This window comes from Siphateles boraxobius, unplaced genomic scaffold (genome assembly GCF_051911475.1).
Source record: "Siphateles boraxobius isolate OS27281-9 unplaced genomic scaffold, OSU_SipBor_1 18, whole genome shotgun sequence".
Taxonomy (NCBI): domain Eukaryota; kingdom Metazoa; phylum Chordata; class Actinopteri; order Cypriniformes; family Leuciscidae; genus Siphateles; species Siphateles boraxobius.
This window is the reverse complement of record NW_027508788.1, coordinates 3400873-3418586: the sequence shown is the minus strand read 5'-3', so window position 1 is coordinate 3418586 and position 17714 is coordinate 3400873. Positions and strand designations below refer to the sequence as shown.

The 17714-nt window shown below is 41.6% G+C and overlaps 3 protein-coding genes across 5 annotated transcripts in view; 2 read left to right on the top strand and 1 right to left on the bottom strand.

Moving 5' to 3' along the window:
* Positions 1 to 275: 275 nt before the first annotated feature.
* Positions 276 to 4827, bottom strand: stx2a (syntaxin 2a). Of its 2 annotated transcripts, none has more exons than XM_077232852.1 (9): positions 4537 to 4827; positions 4204 to 4318; positions 3966 to 4065; positions 3540 to 3614; positions 3292 to 3365; positions 3093 to 3201; positions 2272 to 2345; positions 2049 to 2186; positions 276 to 1813 (listed from the first exon to the last, which is right to left on the bottom strand). In XM_077232852.1, the coding sequence occupies exons 2-9, from the start codon at positions 4285 to 4287 to the stop codon at positions 1640 to 1642; spliced, it is 828 nt and encodes a 275-aa protein (XP_077088967.1). In that variant the 5' UTR covers positions 4288 to 4318; positions 4537 to 4827; the 3' UTR covers positions 276 to 1639. The 2 variants fall into 2 exon arrangements, with proteins under 2 accessions (XP_077088967.1, XP_077088966.1); XM_077232851.1 differs by having other exon boundaries at positions 4204 to 4266.
* A 4400-nt stretch (positions 4828 to 9227) lies between these two features.
* LOC143740670 (uncharacterized) lies at positions 9228 to 10520 on the top strand. Its single transcript, XM_077232677.1, has one exon. It carries the CDS (start codon positions 9228 to 9230, stop codon positions 10518 to 10520), a length of 1293 nt encoding a protein of 430 aa, XP_077088792.1.
* A 1244-nt stretch (positions 10521 to 11764) lies between these two features.
* The window catches only part of LOC143740803 (dynein axonemal intermediate chain 1-like), a 40325-nt gene continuing 34375 nt past the window's right edge, over positions 11765 to 17714 (top strand). For both annotated transcript variants that reach the window (XR_013204902.1, XM_077232853.1), the window contains exons 1-14: positions 11765 to 11949; positions 12200 to 12268; positions 12378 to 12473; positions 12587 to 12667; positions 12772 to 13017; positions 13244 to 13303; positions 13441 to 13569; positions 13719 to 13803; positions 13925 to 14042; positions 14145 to 14188; positions 14267 to 14514; positions 16298 to 16387; positions 16469 to 16550; positions 17161 to 17237. Coding sequence is in view for 1 of the 2 variants with exons in the window: in XM_077232853.1 (XP_077088968.1) it covers positions 11908 to 11949; positions 12200 to 12268; positions 12378 to 12473; positions 12587 to 12667; positions 12772 to 13017; positions 13244 to 13303; positions 13441 to 13569; positions 13719 to 13803; positions 13925 to 14042; positions 14145 to 14188; positions 14267 to 14514; positions 16298 to 16387; positions 16469 to 16550; positions 17161 to 17237 (1467 nt within the window). In the remaining variant the exon portion in view is untranslated. The remainder of the gene's footprint in view (positions 11950 to 12199; positions 12269 to 12377; positions 12474 to 12586; positions 12668 to 12771; positions 13018 to 13243; positions 13304 to 13440; positions 13570 to 13718; positions 13804 to 13924; positions 14043 to 14144; positions 14189 to 14266; positions 14515 to 16297; positions 16388 to 16468; positions 16551 to 17160; positions 17238 to 17714) is intronic.

Sequence of the window (17714 nt, the reverse complement as noted above, 5' to 3'; positions counted from 1 at the left end):
TTTTGGTTTGTGATGATCCTTTGTGTTCAAAAATGGTAGTGATTGTGCTGGGAAGACTCCATATTTATGCTTTCGAAAATTGATTGATTGATTGATTCGTAAAAATTGTGATTCCTGTTTCATTACAATGGCAGGCCATTTGCTAATTTAGCAGATATTACAAACATTCCATGTCAGATATTTATGGAATATACATGCGTGTCTGACAGATTTTAATAAGTGAATGGATAATTTTTGCAAGTTATGGCTCACGATAAAAGAATGTTTAGAAGTTGTGAAGAGTTTGACAGTTTTATTGAGAATCAATTCAACAGTTTGGATCAACAAGGCATGTACATTTAGTTATTGTGCAAATTGTAGACAAATGTATTTAATTTTACAAAAAACATGAGCCAAAGCACATTCATTTTGCTTAAATCAATAATAAATTCAAAACATCAGGGATCTGAACTTATCGTTTTGAGAAAAAAGAGCCAAAGCAATTAAGAGAAACTGTAAACACCTGCAAGTCCATTCCGTAGTATTCTACACAATATGCATTTAATTTTGGTTAAAGATCTAATAAAGGACTGAAAATATCATTTTTTGAAATGGCATAGCTGCAGTTCTTTTATTTTATTTTATATTTTATATCAATAATCAAATCATTGACAATGACTATCAATGCTGTTTTGGACCCTAGTCTTTCATTGTATGAACAAAAAACATTTGTTCCACGGAAGAAAGTAATTCATAAAATAACATTAGGGCAAATAAATTTTGACAGAATTTGCATTTTTGGGTGAACTACGAGTTACACAAAAGCAATAGTCACCAACTAATACACATACTAATAATAAAAGTAAACACAACAAACAAAAGTTATATGTAGGAGACTCTAACTGGGCTTTTACATAAGCTACGTTTACATGCACCCAAATAATCTGTTTATTATCGAATTGATGGCTCAATCAGACTGAAAAGCATTTGTGTAAACACCTCAATCAATCCAATTGAGTTAGATCCAAATTAAATTTAAATTGCATTGAAAGAGGTTGATGTATACCTGAAATAATCGAGTCAACAGTAGCTACTGAACATTTTTTAAATCGGATTTAAAAATTCCTTGCAGACATGTGCAGTACTGTGATGTGTATGTTTACATTTATGTCTTACAAACTAGTTGGTGAAGGAGACTTAATATTTGCTTAAAAGCTCTTCTGACAAAGCAAAAATGGCAATTGTGCACGGGGTAGCTCCAGTGACATTATAGTGGCTTTCTCTGGTTCTAAATGTGTTGACTGGCCACTGCACATAAACAGACCTTTCACAATCTGAAATTGGATTGGATTCATTCAGACTGAGGAAAACGAGTGTATGTAAACATACCTATTGACATTTAGTCACATTGCATCAGAAAATGCCTGCCAATGCTATCTGAGAGCAAGCTTAATCATTAACCAAATGAGAAGAATTTTTATAAATGGGCTGAGAAAATCCAATAGACAGATCAAAAGGATCTGATCAGCAAAACATTCAGGGAGTGCAACGATCTGTGACAAGTAGGATTTTTACAAGTAAAGACAAGGTGCATGAATCTCTCATTTTCATAAACACAAAAGCACCTTCAAGTAGCACATGTTCAAAGTTCAAGATTCCTTCAAGAGCCCTTGTCGGTTCTCGGTTTTGCTTTGTGCTTGAATGAAGGCAAGCGAGGCAATCTTATACGCCAAGATGTCTTGTAATCAACCGCTTGTTGCATGTTCACTTTCCCTTGATCTACATAGTTTCCAGCTTTCATCACAGTCTTTGCTATGTTGTTTGCCATTTCACCCTATAAAAAAGTAAATTAAAAAAATGTACATTATGATATACCAAAGTCATAATCCCATAGCGCTTTCATGTACATTATTTTGATAATTAAATGATTTTGATAACTGATACTTCAGTGGTGTAAAGCAGCTATTCATGTTAGATAAAGCACTAAAACTTAAATTTTTAACTGTGTAAGGCTTTTTTGCACCATTTTTTCAGATCATTTATTGAACTCTCCAGCAAGCTGACAGTACCTGGCTGTTGACTAACACAGCTATATCCATGAACATGTTTTGCAGCTCTCGAATGCTGGCCTCCAGACAGAGAATGTCCTTATGCCGTGACTCAATCTCATTCAGAGCTCGGCCCGTGATGCAGGAGCCAGACTTGATCTATACATACAAAGAGTTACCTTAACATTTAAGGAAGCTTTATGTGTAAAAGTGCATTCAGCTGTATGTTAACACTGAAACTTACATTTGAGGTAAAGAAAGCAGGGTTGTTACTTTGCAGTAAAACCTCTGTCTCCTCTTCAGTGATGAATCTACCACCTTGAAAAATAACAAGTCTGATTTCTATATACAGTACACTGCCATTTAAAAGTTTGGGGTCAGAATTTGTTTTCAAATATTTTTGAAAGAAGTTTTGATCAAAAATACAGTAAAAACAGTAGTATTGTGACATAATGTTACAATTTAAATTAACTGTTTTCTATTTCAATATATTTTACATTTTAATTTATTCCTGCGATGGCCAATTTTCAGAATCATTAGTCCGGTCTTCAGTGTCACATGATCCTTCTGAAATCATTTTAATATCCTGATTTGGTGCTCAAGTAACACTTCTAATTATTATCAATTTTAAAAACAGTTGTGCTGCTTAATATTTTTGTGAAAAGAAACCATGATACTTTTTTTCAAAGGATTCTTTGTTAAATACAAAGATCAATAGAACAACATGTATTTTAAAAACAGAAATCTCTTGAAGCAGTATGTCTTTACTGTGCCTTTAGATCAATTTAATGCACCCTCCTGAAAAAAAGTATGATATTTTTTTTACTGTTCCCAAACTTGTGAACATTTATGATTGATTCTAAATTACATTAAGAACACTACATATTCATTATGATATATATATATTTTTACTAGAGATTAAATTAAAAATAAATTAAATTAACAATTAAAATATCGAGGTTACATACTACTGTAGAAATAGAGTGGAAATATACAAATAGCAATGGGCTTTGGTGACAAAAGTCATTTATGTGTTAATACATGTAAATGTATTAGTTCACTCACTGATCTCCAGCTGTCTTTGTATCCGCTCTTTACTCTTTGTTCGGAAAGATATCAGTTCTTGGTTGTACATACTCATTATTTCTGCAAACCGCAATGAAAGTACTGTGTGCTATAAATTAACAACATAAATTAGAAAAAAAATAATAAAACAAACACTTCAAGGATAATACTGAATTTATAATTCAGGTTAACATCTCACCTGAGTACTTTGGATGCGACAGTAGACAGAGATGGTGTTTGCATTTTCATACTCTGAAAATGTTCCTTCTAAATCTACATGAACAATCAAATGATAAAGTTTTTAATGTGAAACAAAAGATTTAGATTATAAAAGATTATATTCCTTGTTTCGCCAGGTGTTCCTGATGGCCAGTAAATGCCTGATTACATGAATTCTGCACCAAAAAAAGAAAAGAAATCGAACTCAATTCAACTAAATTCAATTACCTTTTAGTTTATCCCGTATTAAATCTGCAGTCTGCCTGATGTCATGGCTGACCTGCTCAAGTTCGTCTCTCACATCTGTTAATGAGATTAGACACAAAAATATGGTAGAGATGAACACAGAGCAAAAGTGAACTGACAAAACACTGTTGTTTAATACTGTAGTAAACATTTAGGCTTCCCATGCCTTATAGAACAATGAATTTGAAAGGAGTTTTTTTTTTTTTTTTGGTTAAATCATTAATAGAGATTCTATTTAATATTTTGGATCTGAGTGTAACTTTTCATTGCCTGGGAATCATCATAATTTTAAATTTCCTCTAATGTTATAATTTCCTAATTTTCTATAACTGCGGGAACCCCTCTCAGACACCTAGGTGCTTAATGCACTTACAGCTGTAAAGACAAAAAAATGTGCAATGCACTCACACGTCGGTGGGTTGATTTCTGTCAGAATGGTACTTTGCCTCAGCTTCACTTCTCCAACACAGAGGGAAATTCTCTCGATAAGTTTTTGAACCTCACCAACCTGTATCCGTTAAAAACCGTGACTAAATGGTTCTTCATGTTTTCAGTAATAATGTAAAGAAAGACATGGCTCTACACCTATAAGCAGCTGTAGATGTTTAAACACAAGTGCATGCATACAAACCCTTATAATACAAACCTTAGGAAGGAAGTCCTCTAGGAAAGCATTGGACTCCACAGGAGTGATGATGTCATTGCAGCGCTGGTTACATTCAAAACACATCAAACGTCACAGAGACAGCTTTGGGACTTTTCTGTCGTATAAAACACTCGCCTTAAATATTTTCAACGCATTCAGATTTGTTTTTAACAGAAAACCTGATATAAGACAATACTTGCTAAACCACCAATGCAAATATTGCAATCAGCTCTGTCTTTACGATAGTGAAAGTAAGTGACACGTGAATTGTTAGCCTATCATTCATATTTGATATTTAAATAACACGAATTAAGGAAATAATTTAAGTCTTACGTCTGTTAAATCGCCCAAACGGTCCTTCATATCAGCTTCAAAGTACTTTCCAACCCGTTACACAGTACAGAATGACTCTTTGTTTGAAGTTGAACAAATCGTTCTTTCAAGTTAAATATTTTTGAAGAATCAGTGGAAAATTTCACAAAATCGGTCTGAACAGTAGATGAAGTGTAGCCTACACGAACTATTCAAAATAATAAAAACGCTGAAAAACGTCGGACTTTCCAGCACAACCGAGGACATGTAATAAACAGGTAGTAAAGCCCCGCCTGTTTACTTCCGTACATTTAGACGCGATGGATAAATCATTCTAATTTTTTACTGTACGTGCTTCCGGATTAGGCTAATCACACGATGTTAGTCTTCAAGGTAAATAAAATAAAAAAATGAAAACAATGTGAGTAGAGGTTACTTTTCATAACACAAAAGCATTGCTTTAGTTCTTGTGGCAGAGTCATGATCCTGCATTGCGAAGGCTGCATTTTGAGGACAACATTTCTAGGACTATGACAAACTTTTTTTTTTTTAGAAATAATTAATGTACCTTATTTTGATTTGGGTGAATCAAATGAGATGGATAACATATATTTTAAACTAACTGGACAGTGTCGTCTTCATAAATGTAAAGTTGATTACTGATTAAAACCACTCTATTGATGAAAAGAATGATGGTTCTCTTTCATCATCTCGTGTTCGAGATCCACCTATGGGAAGGGCATCCGTACCTGACCTCTGCAGAAGCATCCAATTGCACCAAGTCTGGCTAGACAGACAGAAGCGCGCAGCCAATGCCAGGTGAGGCCACACCCCCTCACCTAAGGGCATATAACATCTGGGCGCGCTGCTATTCCTCAGTTGACATTCGCTTCTCGCGATCTCTGCATCTCACAGCTCGGTTGGATTTTTACACTGCTCACCTCGTGTCTTCAGGAGGACATATCGACCAGATCAGCCTCCGCCGGACGTGACAGTTGTTTATTTTTCAACTACTGCTGCTTTGCATTCGGAGCCGCCCACGCTCTCGCTATTTTCACCGTTTCTCCTCACGGCTGCCCGCCACGGATTTCTCCGTTTTCTTCGCTGGTATGTCACTGTCTAAGCCTGCAGCCTCTCCAGGGGATAGCATGTCACGGGCCTGCCCGGCCGCGTGTGGTGCCCTCATCGCAGCTAAGGATCTTCATCAGCTTTGCGTGGTCTGTTTGGGTCTTAAGCACGCTCGGGAAGCCCTTGAAAACCCGGAGAATTGCAGTTTCTGCCTCTTGCTGCCTAGGAAGCTGCTAAAACGCCGTCTTAAGGTGGCAGTGACACAGTGCACCGGGCTCAGCCCTTCTGACTCGGACGGGGGACACGGTGATGACGACGCGCTACCGGGGGCCTCCCGGGGCGCAACGTCTCTCGTCTGGGCTGACCAGCCCAATCCCGCCTTCCCCGAGGAGGACATCTTCGGGGACAACCTCACTCTCGTCCACGACCTGCCCGGTTCTGGCGAAGAGGAGGATGCGGCCATTCTTGGGGTTTCAGAGGACGAGGAGGCCATCCCGCCCTCTGGTGTTCCCCAGGCTACGGCCCACGCGGTTCTGCCTCAAGCCATCCTCCTGGAAGTGTGTGAGGGAGCGGCCGCTCGTCTCAACATCGAATGGCCGGCACCGCAGAGCGCCACCGACCAGGAGAGGGATATTTATGATGGGAAAGTGCTGGGACCCCCTCCCGGCCCGAGGAAACAACTCTTCCCCATCCTCCCGGCGTGCGCGAAGCACATGAGAAATTATTGGAGCGACCCGCTCGACTTCAAACACGGTCTCACGGGACTCGAGGTTAAGGACATGGCGGCGCACGGTATGGGCGAACCTCCCACCGTCGAACCTTCCATCGCCAGGCACCTTAACCCCGCTCAGGGCGGGCTGCTCGCTCCCCCCAAGCCGGTCTTGCCCAACAAGATGGACCGTTTTGCTGCCTCCGTTCACCAGGCAGCTTATAAGTCCTCGGCCGTGGCTGTCAGGGCCCTTAACGTTTCTTCGCTCCTCTCCGCCTACCAGGCGGAGATCCTTGAAGAGTTAGGGCAACAATTGGAAAAGGGAAATCCTTCTGAAACCCTGTGGAAGGAGATCCTAACGGTGAACGACCTCGTCCTCCGTAACGCTCGGCAGGCCGTCCAAGCTTGCGGGCGCTCCATGGCGCTTTCCGTGGTCGGAGAGCGCGCGCTCTGGCTGAACCTGTCGGGACTCCCTGACAGTGAGAAACGGCGCATCGCGGGCGCGCCGGTGGAGCCCGGCCGGGCTCTCTTCGGCCCCGCCGTCGCACTGATGCAACAACGGTGTGACGATAAGAAAAAGGAGGATGAGGCCTTCAAACTTTGCCTTCCTAGGAAGTCAGTCCCACGCCAGGCGCCCCCTGTGCGTTTGCCTAACCCACCGGCCACGGGACGACAGTTTCATCAGGGCAGAGAAAAGCCCCGCAACAAACCACCCCCTCGGCAACATAACCCAGCACCTACACACAAGCACTGGGGTAAGCCCGCTCCCGCCGCGGCCGCGGCCGGGAGACCTGCGAATTCCAACCCCACCGACTCGAAACGCAAGCGGCCTGCCTGATGTTCAGCCGATGGGGGCTTCGAGTCCATGTTCACGGGCCGCAAGCCCTTCGGACTCCCCTCCTCTTCTAGGACCCCCGTCCAAAAAACCCAGGGGGTCCCGCGGATGGGTCAGCTCTCCGTGTGTAAACGAGACTGCCCAGCTCGTGTGTTCGAGAGATGTGTGTTTTCCCCCCACGTTCAGGGGGCCCTTTGTAAGGGAAAGTTTAAGCTCAGTGACACCACACTGCCCACACTCTGTTCCCCTCACTCTCTCAATAAAGGCTTCGGCCCCAGTGTTTGCCCAACACATAACACACAAAACACAAAAAAATACGAATCAAATGAATTCGTTTCGGCGGGAAAACCTCTCTCCGCAGAGAGAATTCATCTCACTGCAGAGAGAGGAAATCCCTCCGAACCCCTGCATGTCGCCTCTAGTGTACCCACTAGATGGCGCCATTGCATCACAAATAAACCTGTCGGTCTCACACAGCTCCGCTCTGGCCCGAGCGGGAGCTCTCGCGAGTCACGAAGCGGCTTGGCGAACCGTTTCAGCTCCCGAGTGGGTGATGCGTACAGTAATGCAGGGTTACAGATTGCAATTCGCAGTAAAACCCCCGCATTTCAACGGCATTCTCTTTTCTCACACGGAAGAGAACGCCTCTCACATTCTGAAAGAGGAAATTTCATCTCTCTTAAACAAGGGAGCGATTCAGGTGGTACCTCCCAATCTGATGAACCAGGGTTTTTATTCCCGTTATTTTCTGGTCCCGAAAAAAGGCGGCTCTCTCCGCCCTATCTTGGACCTTCGAGTGTTGAACAAACATTTGAGGAAATACAATTTCAGAATGCTGACACAAGGCGCACTCGCCCGTGCCATAAAACAGAACGACTGGTTCACATCAGTCGATCTGAAAGATGCTTTCTTTCACATAAGCATCTATCCTCCGCACAGGAAGTTTCTTCGTTTCGCCTACCAGGGCATATGTTACGAATTCACAGTTCTTCCGTTTGGACTCAGTTTGAGTCCCCGGTCTTTCTGTCTGTGCGCGGAGGCGGGCTTAGCACCTCTGAGAATATCAGGTCTGAGAATCCTGACTTATATAGACGATTGGCTCATCATAGCCGAATCAAAGGAGAAGGTGTTGCAGGACACCGACCGTGTGCTCGCGCACATCACATCGCTCGGGTTTCAAGTGAATGTGAGCAAGAGCAATTTCACGCCCAGTCAGAATGTCATTTTCTTGGGCTTGGAGTTGAATTCGGTCTCCATGCGAGCGCGCCTCTCTCAAGAGCGCGTTCGCTCTCTGATGAACTGTCTGACGCAGTTCAGAGAAGGGGCGAAAGTGCAATATCGCACATGTCTCAGGCTACAGGGTCTCATGGCTTCATCCACCCAAGTTGTGCCATTGGGACTTCTGAGGATGAGGGCGTTCATGAAATGGGTCTTGTCACTACATTTCAGCCCGATTCGCGACCTTTGCCGCTCGGTAACAGTGACACGCGCCTGCTCGGCGACCTTGCGCCACTGGGAGAGCGAGAACTTTTACGCACGGGGAACCCCTCTGGGGGCGGTTACGATGCGGAAAGTTGTGACGACAGATGCGTCCTTGACAGGCTGGGGTGCCACCCAGGAGGGCAGAACGGTGAACGGTCTGTGGCCAAACAGACTACGTTCAGCGCACATAAACTATTTAGAGCTTTTAACCATTTGGAAAGCTCTGAATCATTTTCTGCCTCGCCTGCAGGGACATCACGTTCTAGTACGGTGCGACAATACCACGGCTGTGGCTTATATCAACCGTCAGGGCGGCATGCGCTCGTCGAAACTCCACGCTCTAGCTTACAAGCTTTTGGTGTGGAGCAGACGGGTTTTCCTGTCGTTACGCGCAACTCACGTTCCGGGCATTCTGAACAGAGGTGCGGATCTGCTATCAAGGGGAAACCCAATCTACGGAGATTGGCGTCTTCACCCTCAGATAGTGGAAATGCTATGGATGAGATTCGGACGGGCGAGCGTAGATCTATTCGCCTCGCGCGAAAACTACCATTGTCCTATGTTCTTCTCTCTAAGGGACATGGACGCGCCCCTCGGGGTAGACGCACTGGCCCACCCATGGCCCAGAGTGCTCCTGTATGCTTTTCCTCCCCTGTGCCTGATAATTCCCTCATTGGCCAGGGTGAGAGAGCAGGGCCTGTCTCTCATTCTGATAGCACCCAGGTGGCCCAAGGCACCATGGCTGGCGGAGATAATTCCTCTGTTATACGCCGAGCCGTGGCGCCTTCCCGTTCGCACGGATCTATTGTCCCAAGCCAACGGGGAGATTTACCACCCCCACCCGGACAGGGTGGCTCTCTGGGCCTGGCCCGTGAGAGGACGAACCTGAACGCACTTGGGCTTTCGCCGCGTGTGGTCGCCACTATTCAGAATGCCAGGGCCGTCTCTACACGGTCCTTATATGGCTGTAAGTGGCACGTGTTCGAAGGGTGGTGCGATGGGCGCGGTCTCACATCTTATCAGTGCTCAGTTCCTGATATTTTGTGTTTCCTTCAGGACCTCATGGAAAAAGGGAGGTCTTTTTCCACCATTAAGGTCTATTTGGCTGCGATTTCAGCCTGTCATGTGGGTTTTGAGGGCTCTACTGTCGGGCAGCACCCTCTAATCCGCAGATTCATGAAGGGTGCACGCCGCTCGTTGCCAGTCATCAGGAGAACTGTTCCGGAATGGGACCTCTCCATGGTGCTGGAAGCACTGTCTCAACATCCTTTTGAGCCCCTGGGGAGTATTTCCCTTAAGCTGCTGTCCTTCAAGACAGCTTTGCTCTTGGCCTTGGCATCTGCCAAACGTGTCAGTGAGCTACATGCACTCTCGGTTCACCCCTCGTGCACTAAGTTCTCCCTCAGTGGAGATAAGGTTTCCCTTAAGCCTAACCCGGCCTTCATGCCGAAGTGCTTCCCTGCGTTCACTTCGGAGGTGTTGGAGCTGTCCGCTTTTCACCCTCCACCTTTTACCTCTCTGGAGGATCAGAGGCTGAATGCTCTGTGTCCAGTCCGTGCTTTACAGGCTTATATGACCAGGACCAGCGCTTTCCGGAAGAGCGACCAGCTCTTTGTTTCATGGGCCCCTCCGCACAGAGGGAGTCCCATATCGAAGCAACGCCTCTCACATTGGGTTGTGGGCGCTATAACTATGGCTTATGAAGCAAAGGGAGTGCAGCCCCCAAGGGGCATCAGAGCTCATTCCACAAGGGGCTTAGCCGCCTCTTGGGCTTTGTTTAGGGGAGTGTCACTGCAGGACATCTGCTCCGCTGCCAGTTGGGCTTCTCCTCATACCTTTGTGCGTTACTACCGGCTGGATGTCACCAGAACCTCGGTAGCACATTCGGTTTTAGGGGTTGGGTCTTCTTAGCTCTTCCCTGTACCCTGTTGAAACCAATAAGAGTGAATGGCCCGGCTGGTCATGTTCATTCTTGCCACCAAACATTTACTTCCCGTTATGGGTTTAGTTTATGTGCCTTGGTGGGTTGGGGGTACTTTCATGTATGTGTCTCATGCATGCTTCATGTCCTGCGTGTCCACAGCAGTCGGTGTGGCGTCACCTTTGCAGGTTCATGATTAATGGACGTGTCAGGCACCGCCTCCCCGGGGTGACCGTCTTTCTCTGGCTTTCAGAACCTCACTGTGAGTGTATTGGGCAATCGGGGAGCTGTCCATGTCTCTCCCATAGGTGGATCTCGAACACGAGATGATGAAAGAGAACAATAGGTTACTATCGTAACCCCGGTTCTCTGAAACATCGAGTGGAGAGATCCACCAGCTTTGCCCCGCTTGCTGCACGAGAAGCGAATATACTTACTGAGGAATAGCAGCGCGCCCAGATGTTATATGCCCTTAGGTGAGGGGGTGTGGCCTCACCTGGCATTGGCTGCGCGCTTCTGTCTGTCTAGCCAGACTTGGTGCAATTGGATGCTTCTGCAGAGGTCAGGTACGGATGCCCTTCCCATAGGTGGATCTCTCCACTCGATGTTTCAGAGAACCGGGGTTACGATAGTAACCTATTGTTTCATTACACACGCTAACTAATTATTTTCTGAAGTTGACAACTTTTTAGTCCCCCTAAAAGGGAGCTTTTTTATATTTATTTATTAATTTCCATTTATTTTATATTAAATTATCTATTGCTTTTTAATAGACTATCCTTGTTTTTTGTATCTTGTTTAAAAAATGTGCTTTATTGCCGTGCACTACCTCGAGTTTCTTGTGATTTTGTGATAAATATCCACTGTAATAATCTTTATATGTTCAATTAAAAAAAATTTTTAAAAAAAGATTCACCTGCGGTCGTCATCTTCTGGTCAGACGCGGAATTTATTTGGCCTGTGTGCTACGTGCTACTCACTGGAAGGCAAACCTGCAATCTTTAGCCAAAAAATCGAAACGGCTAAAACTAACGCTTCGGCTTTGACGGTTGTAGGGAAGGAGACAAGAGGCCGTTTTTAATGGATATCAATGCAGATGGCTTCACTGCGGTATTTTATGCCTATGGGTTTGTTTGCCTTCCAATGGGAGGAACTATCTCACCCACTGGATGACATGCAAAAATGTCACGTCAGCCAGACGCCGCTGCCATGACAACTTCTATACACACGGACACACGCGTTACCGTTAGCAGTTTCAAAGAAGGGAACACTTGTTTTGTCATTTTAAACGGGAAGTTATTTTTACGTTTTAAAAAAAGCTCCTCAAGTTTCAGAGTATTTTCGACTGCATAACAGATCTTACTGTTAAACAAAAAAATGTCCGTTCCTCACAAAGTTGGGACAGTGAAATCTAAACAGGTATGTTACCGATGTTATACAGCGAATGCTAATTAATAACTAATTGTTATCTAGTATTTAAACTTTACAGCTTTGTCGTTTATTATTTTTATGAGACTACATTTTCTGGCTTAATCCATCACTTTCTATCTATAACTTTAGCATTTTCATTTTAAACCTTTGGGCTAGGCTTTCTTGAGCCAACATCTAACGTTAGTTTATGCACTGTTGTAAAGACCATAAGGTTGATATTTTCTCTCTTAAAATGCAGGCAACAAATGTTAACACCCAGCCAAAGGCACCTGTGGCAAAGGTTATCAAAGCTGCTGGAAAGAAGAAGGTAAGTTAGCTTTCAAATCACTTTTCATCCAGAGCTAGAACTGAATTCATTGTCACATACCTTTCAAAAGGATATTGGATATTACTTTCAAACCTCTTTTGTCATGAAGGATGAGGAGGAAGCAACAGACACAGCTGAAGGAGAAGAATGGATGCCGGGGAAGACACTTGTGAAGCCTCCGGACCAGCTGGACTTAACTGAGGAAGTGTGTAAACCTAGAGAGGACCTGTGGTCTGTCTGACCCTGCTAACATAATGTCACATTATAGTGATGTTGGGATAATTATTTATACATGTTTTTGTTTCTTGTGTTCATAAGGAGCTCAATGAAGAGATTACCAGAGTACTAACAGCAAACAATCCAAATGCTCCACAGAACGTTGTCAGATACGGTTTCAAAGTAAAATACTGCTGCATCTCTACAACTTTTTGAAATTGTGATTTTAACCATTATGGCTTCTAGTCATCAACCTAACAAATCACTAAAATCTGTTGTCTTTTCAGGAGGGTTGCTATAAACCTATCATCTTTGTAGATCAGATGGCTATTCACTTTGAACTAGAAGGGAATCTTGTGCACAAGGAATCTGATGAAGGTCGGAGATTGATGGCTAAACAAGCTGAAAGGGAAGATGGCACAGTAGCCGAGAAGCTAGATAATGTGGCCAAAGCTGGAGAGAAAGAGCGGAAACTCATCAACCAGTTCAACTTCAACGAGAGAGCCTCTCAGACACTAAACAACCCTCCAAGAGTGAGAGGGTTACGTTACTGAACTTTCAATCTGTTTATTACCACGTAGTCATTTAGTTGATGGTTTTTTTATCAAAAGTGATTTGCTGTACAGGTCTTACAAGGGCAAAATGGTGATTGCTCATAGCTTGTAAGACTATAGAAAGAGTTTGTTAGGGTTTACGCATTTTCAGTTTATGCAAAAGCCACTGTTTTTTTTAAATCTTTATCAAAATAATGTTTTGCAGGATATAAGTTGTCAAACAGAGCCTCCTCCCCGTGCAAACTTCTCGGCTACAGCCAATCAGGTGAGAAAATCTTTGCCTTTGCTGGTAAATGATTTTGAGCAACTTTTTTGTGATATACCTGCAGTAAACCAACACTATGTTTATATTATGGTGAATACGGATTTGTAAAATATCAGCAAACACTGCTCTTTCTGCAGTGGGAGATCTATGACTTTTACGTTGAGGAACTTAAGAGACGAGAGAAAAGTAAAGAGAAGCAAGAAGGCCAGGTCCTAAATAAGGAGGAGGACAAAAGCAAGAAGAAAATGATTCAAGCAGAGACTCAGGTAGCTAGACAACAAATATGATCTGACACAGATTGTAACCAAGTACATACACAATAATCAAGAAAATTCCATGTTTATCTAGTTCAATAGTGTGATTGATTTGTTTGAAGGATTGAGTTAAAGGGAGAAAAAACATGTTGTGCTTGTAGAGTGATGACATAACCCAACTAGCTCATGCGGCCAAGATCATTGAGCGTATGGTGAATCAGAATATATTTGATGAGGTTGCACAAGGTAATTAGGAAAAATATTTATTTTTACTTCTACGCCCTTTATTGTGGATATCTGACAGATTGACCGATATTAAAAAGTGTTAAAAAAGTGAGCAATTTTCTAATGAAAATCCAAATCTCAGATTTCATGTACTTTGAGGATGCAGCTGATGAATTTCGAGGAGAGAAGGGCACTCTTCTCCCACTGTGGAAACTCCAGTATGATAAAGCTAAAGGTCTGTCTGTGACTGCCCTCTGCTGGTGAGTTTCATACTTTATTAAAACAAAATGCAGCCATTTAGTGTTTTTTGATTAAAATAAAAAGCACGTCTTTTAATGACATCTGTATTTGTTTATTTCTAGGAATCCTAAATACAATGATTTGTTCGCTGTTGGTCTTGGGTCATGTAAGTTTGCTATTTACTCTGAAAGTAAACCTTAGACAAGTAAGCATTTGTAGTAAGCATTTTATCTTACCCCTCAAGATGAATTTACCCAAGAGGAGCGTGGCATGCTTCTCTTTTACACCCTGAAGAACTCCAGTTACCCAGAATTCATCTTCAACACAACTTCAGGCGTAATGTGTGTAGACATCCATGAACAAATGTCCTACCTAGTGGCTGTGGGTTTGCATGACGGTTGTGTTGCAGTGTACAACCTGAAGAAAAAGAGTGATCAGCCCATTTATAACAGCACAGCCAGCTCCGGGAAACACAGAGGCGCTGTGATGCAGGTATGGATGAGGTAAATTGGGTAAAATAATAACAGTAAACCATCATTATTCATTACCTACTGTATGATATATGACAATGAAGCTGTATATTCAAAAGGGTCAGAAGAGAATACTATTCTTACTTGTTCTGTTTTATCCAGTGCAGTATTGTATACTGTGCAGTGTGCAAATTTTCTGTATGCATATAAATCCTTGATGACCTATATTTACCAAAATGTGTCGTACACAGCCAGGAAAATAAGTGCACTTGACTTGTGCCACAAATAAATATCAAACTGCAGTTTTTAATAAACTCTTCTGATGGAATGTTACACTAAATTAGATTTGTCCATTTTATATACAAATCAGCATACTACATTTTGAATATCAGATGTGGGTTTGATTTTAGAATTTTCTTTCATGTAATGTTACGACCGTAACGTCATGGCCATAATGTAAAATTAAAGTGTTTACAAGTAACAAACGAGCACAAAATTTTCATTGCATGTTACATTTAAACACAAGTTACATTTAGTAACTTAATATTGTTAACAAGTTAACATTGCACTGAAACGTTTGGACATTTTTGCATCAACATTGTATGTGTAGCATAAACTTATCCTCTAATACGTTATGGAAGTTACTTGGCCCTGGAATTCAGACACATTTTACAAGAGGCTTCATTTATAGAGCTTTGCTGTTAACACTAAGTGTACACAATGCTCTGTCATAATTTTGTTAATCAGGAAATTGCCAAATGATAAAAGTTTGTTAAACTTGGATCTATATATTCCCTTTTTTGCAAACAGTAGCACACAGCCATTTTAAAAGCTGCTTGTATTGGCACACACCTTATATATGATATACAGCAAATATCTATAAATAATACAATAAGTATAGACCTACGGTGAACATTTTAAGAACATGTTTGTTTGTGTCCAATTTTTTCCCCCCATGGTAAGGGTGATCTTTGCATGGAATTGCGCATTTATGGTTGCATAATGGTTACATTATATACACTATTTTTAAAGCTACTGTTCAAATGATTAGGATCAGTTAGATTTTTTTTCTCTGACAGATAATTTTAACTTTCAATTCATCAAAGAATACTTAAAAAGTATCATGGCTTCCACAAAAAGCCATGATAGCCATGATCATGGCTACACGGAAGCGATAAAACATTCTCAGAGCCAGCAGGCACGGTTTCATTCAAATGAGAGGCCGTATCACATTAAAGAATTATCTGTTAGAACGGTGTCGTTTTAGCAGCCCCTAAAGTTAATAACTAATGATCGTTGTGACGGAAGTGAATCAATCAAAACTAACTTTAGCTGGACAATAACTTTATTCTAGAGTTGCTGTAAAGCCAAAACAATCTCTGTTACTTTAATTTCCTATTATCACTGTAAAGCTGCTTTGAAACAGTCCATATTGTTAAAAGCGCTATATAAATGAAGGTGACTTGACAAAAAAAATATTAAGTAGCACAACTGTTTCCAATATTAAGTATATTTCCATCAAATCAGTATATTAAAATGATTTCAGAAGAATCATGTGATGCTGGAGTCTGGAATAGTGGCTATTAATGTTTCATATTTTTCATAATTTCATAATATTACTGTTTTACTGTATTTCTGATTAAATAAATATAGCCTTGGTGAGCATAAGAGGCTTCTTTCAAAAACAATAAAATATCTTACCGACGCCAAACTTTTGAATGTTAGTGCACTTAAAAATAGATACAGATTTTTATCCAGAGCTTGTTGTGGGATATAGTTTTTGTGTTCCATTGTCTTCATTATAGGTGAAGTGGCAGAAAGACGATTTGGACAGTAATCACAACTTCATCTCTGTGTCCGCTGATGGACGAGTGGTATCTTGGACTCTGGTAAAGGTACAGAAGGAAATATCTAATAGTTGATTCTAAAACAAGTCATTATTATAAGGTAATTGATGCCAATCATTTGGATTTCAGCATGAACTAGTCTTCACAGACATCATCAAACTTCCAGCCACAGACAAAGTTCCTGATGACCTTAAGGATGTCATTGCTACAGGTATGGACCACATTACCACTGGTCAGATATTTCACCTTTTAAGTATTTAATACAGCAATTCTTCTTCGCATAACCAATTTGAACACAATGATGTTGATAAAAATATCTGATGACGATGTGAGTGGGGTTTTTCTCTCAGTATAAGGACAAAGGCTGTGCTATATGTTGTGCCTTCAACCGTGACTATATTTCAATATGGTACAAGAAATATAATCAGAAACACAGAAATCAGTAATAATTCACTAATAAAACAACTTTTCCCATATTTTATGCACATAATATTAGACTTAAAGATGTTTTTCCCACCGACCTGCACATTAACATTTACATTTTGTATGAAAGTGAATTGTCATTGACTCCGATCAACAGGTGAAATATCACCATGAATGAAACAATTTCACCATAAAAAGAATGTAAAGGACTTAAGTTAAATGTTTGAATCTGGTTTTAGCGTCTCATCAGTTCCATTTATTTTCAGATTGTTGTTTAGAAATCAGACAGAACAGAAAGAAACTGTTAAAATGGCAAATTGAATAAATGTGCTAATGATGTAAAAAAAAACATGCATTAATGTATTATCCTCACTGAAGATATTTGTTTGTGATTCTAGCTGGAACATCTTTGGACTTTCACAAAGAAAAGGACTACCAATTTCTTGTTGCCACTGAAGCTGGAAAAATTCACAAGGTCATTTATTTTCCATATATATATATATATATATACAGTACGTGTGTGTGTGTGTATTCCACATTAACAAATGCCCTGTGAACATCTTGTTCTCTGGAGATCTTCAGTCTTGAATCATCTCATTATTCTTCTGTGTTTGAATCAGTACAGTAGCTTGTTGTGTTTGTGGTGGTTGTCTCCCGATGGGCCGTCATTGTTTATATAATACCCCTGTCATCAAACAGAGAGGAAGCTGTTAGATTTTGCTGTATTTGGCCGAGCAGTGGTTTCGGTGGTTCGCCAGTGTATTAGATTTCTCCAATACATAAAATAAGTAAGCTTGACCAGAGTTCTTGTGGGGAGAAGAATTTATTGAAGGTAGTAGTGTAGCACAGTTCTTCAGCAGCGATGTTAGCATGTCACCCTTCAACAATCTTAACCCAATCTTAACTTTATACATGAAGACAAATGAGCTACAAACAATAGAAAACTGTAAGG

Bases quoted from the DNA above. Each gene is read 5' to 3' on its own strand.
- LOC143740670 (XM_077232677.1), top strand. From the start codon at position 9,228: ATGGCCCAGAGTGCTCCTGTATGCTTTTCCTCCCCTGTGCCTGATAAT.
- stx2a (XM_077232851.1), bottom strand. From the start codon at position 4,566: ATGAAGGACCGTTTGGGCGATTTAACAGAC. The intron at 3,615-3,965 runs GTGAGTGCATTG...TCTCATTAACAG, and splicing joins AGAAATCAACCCACCGACGT to ATGTGAGAGACGAACTTGAG. The intron at 3,366-3,539 runs GTAATTGAATTT...TTGTTCATGTAG, and splicing joins AATACGGGATAAACTAAAAG to ATTTAGAAGGAACATTTTCA.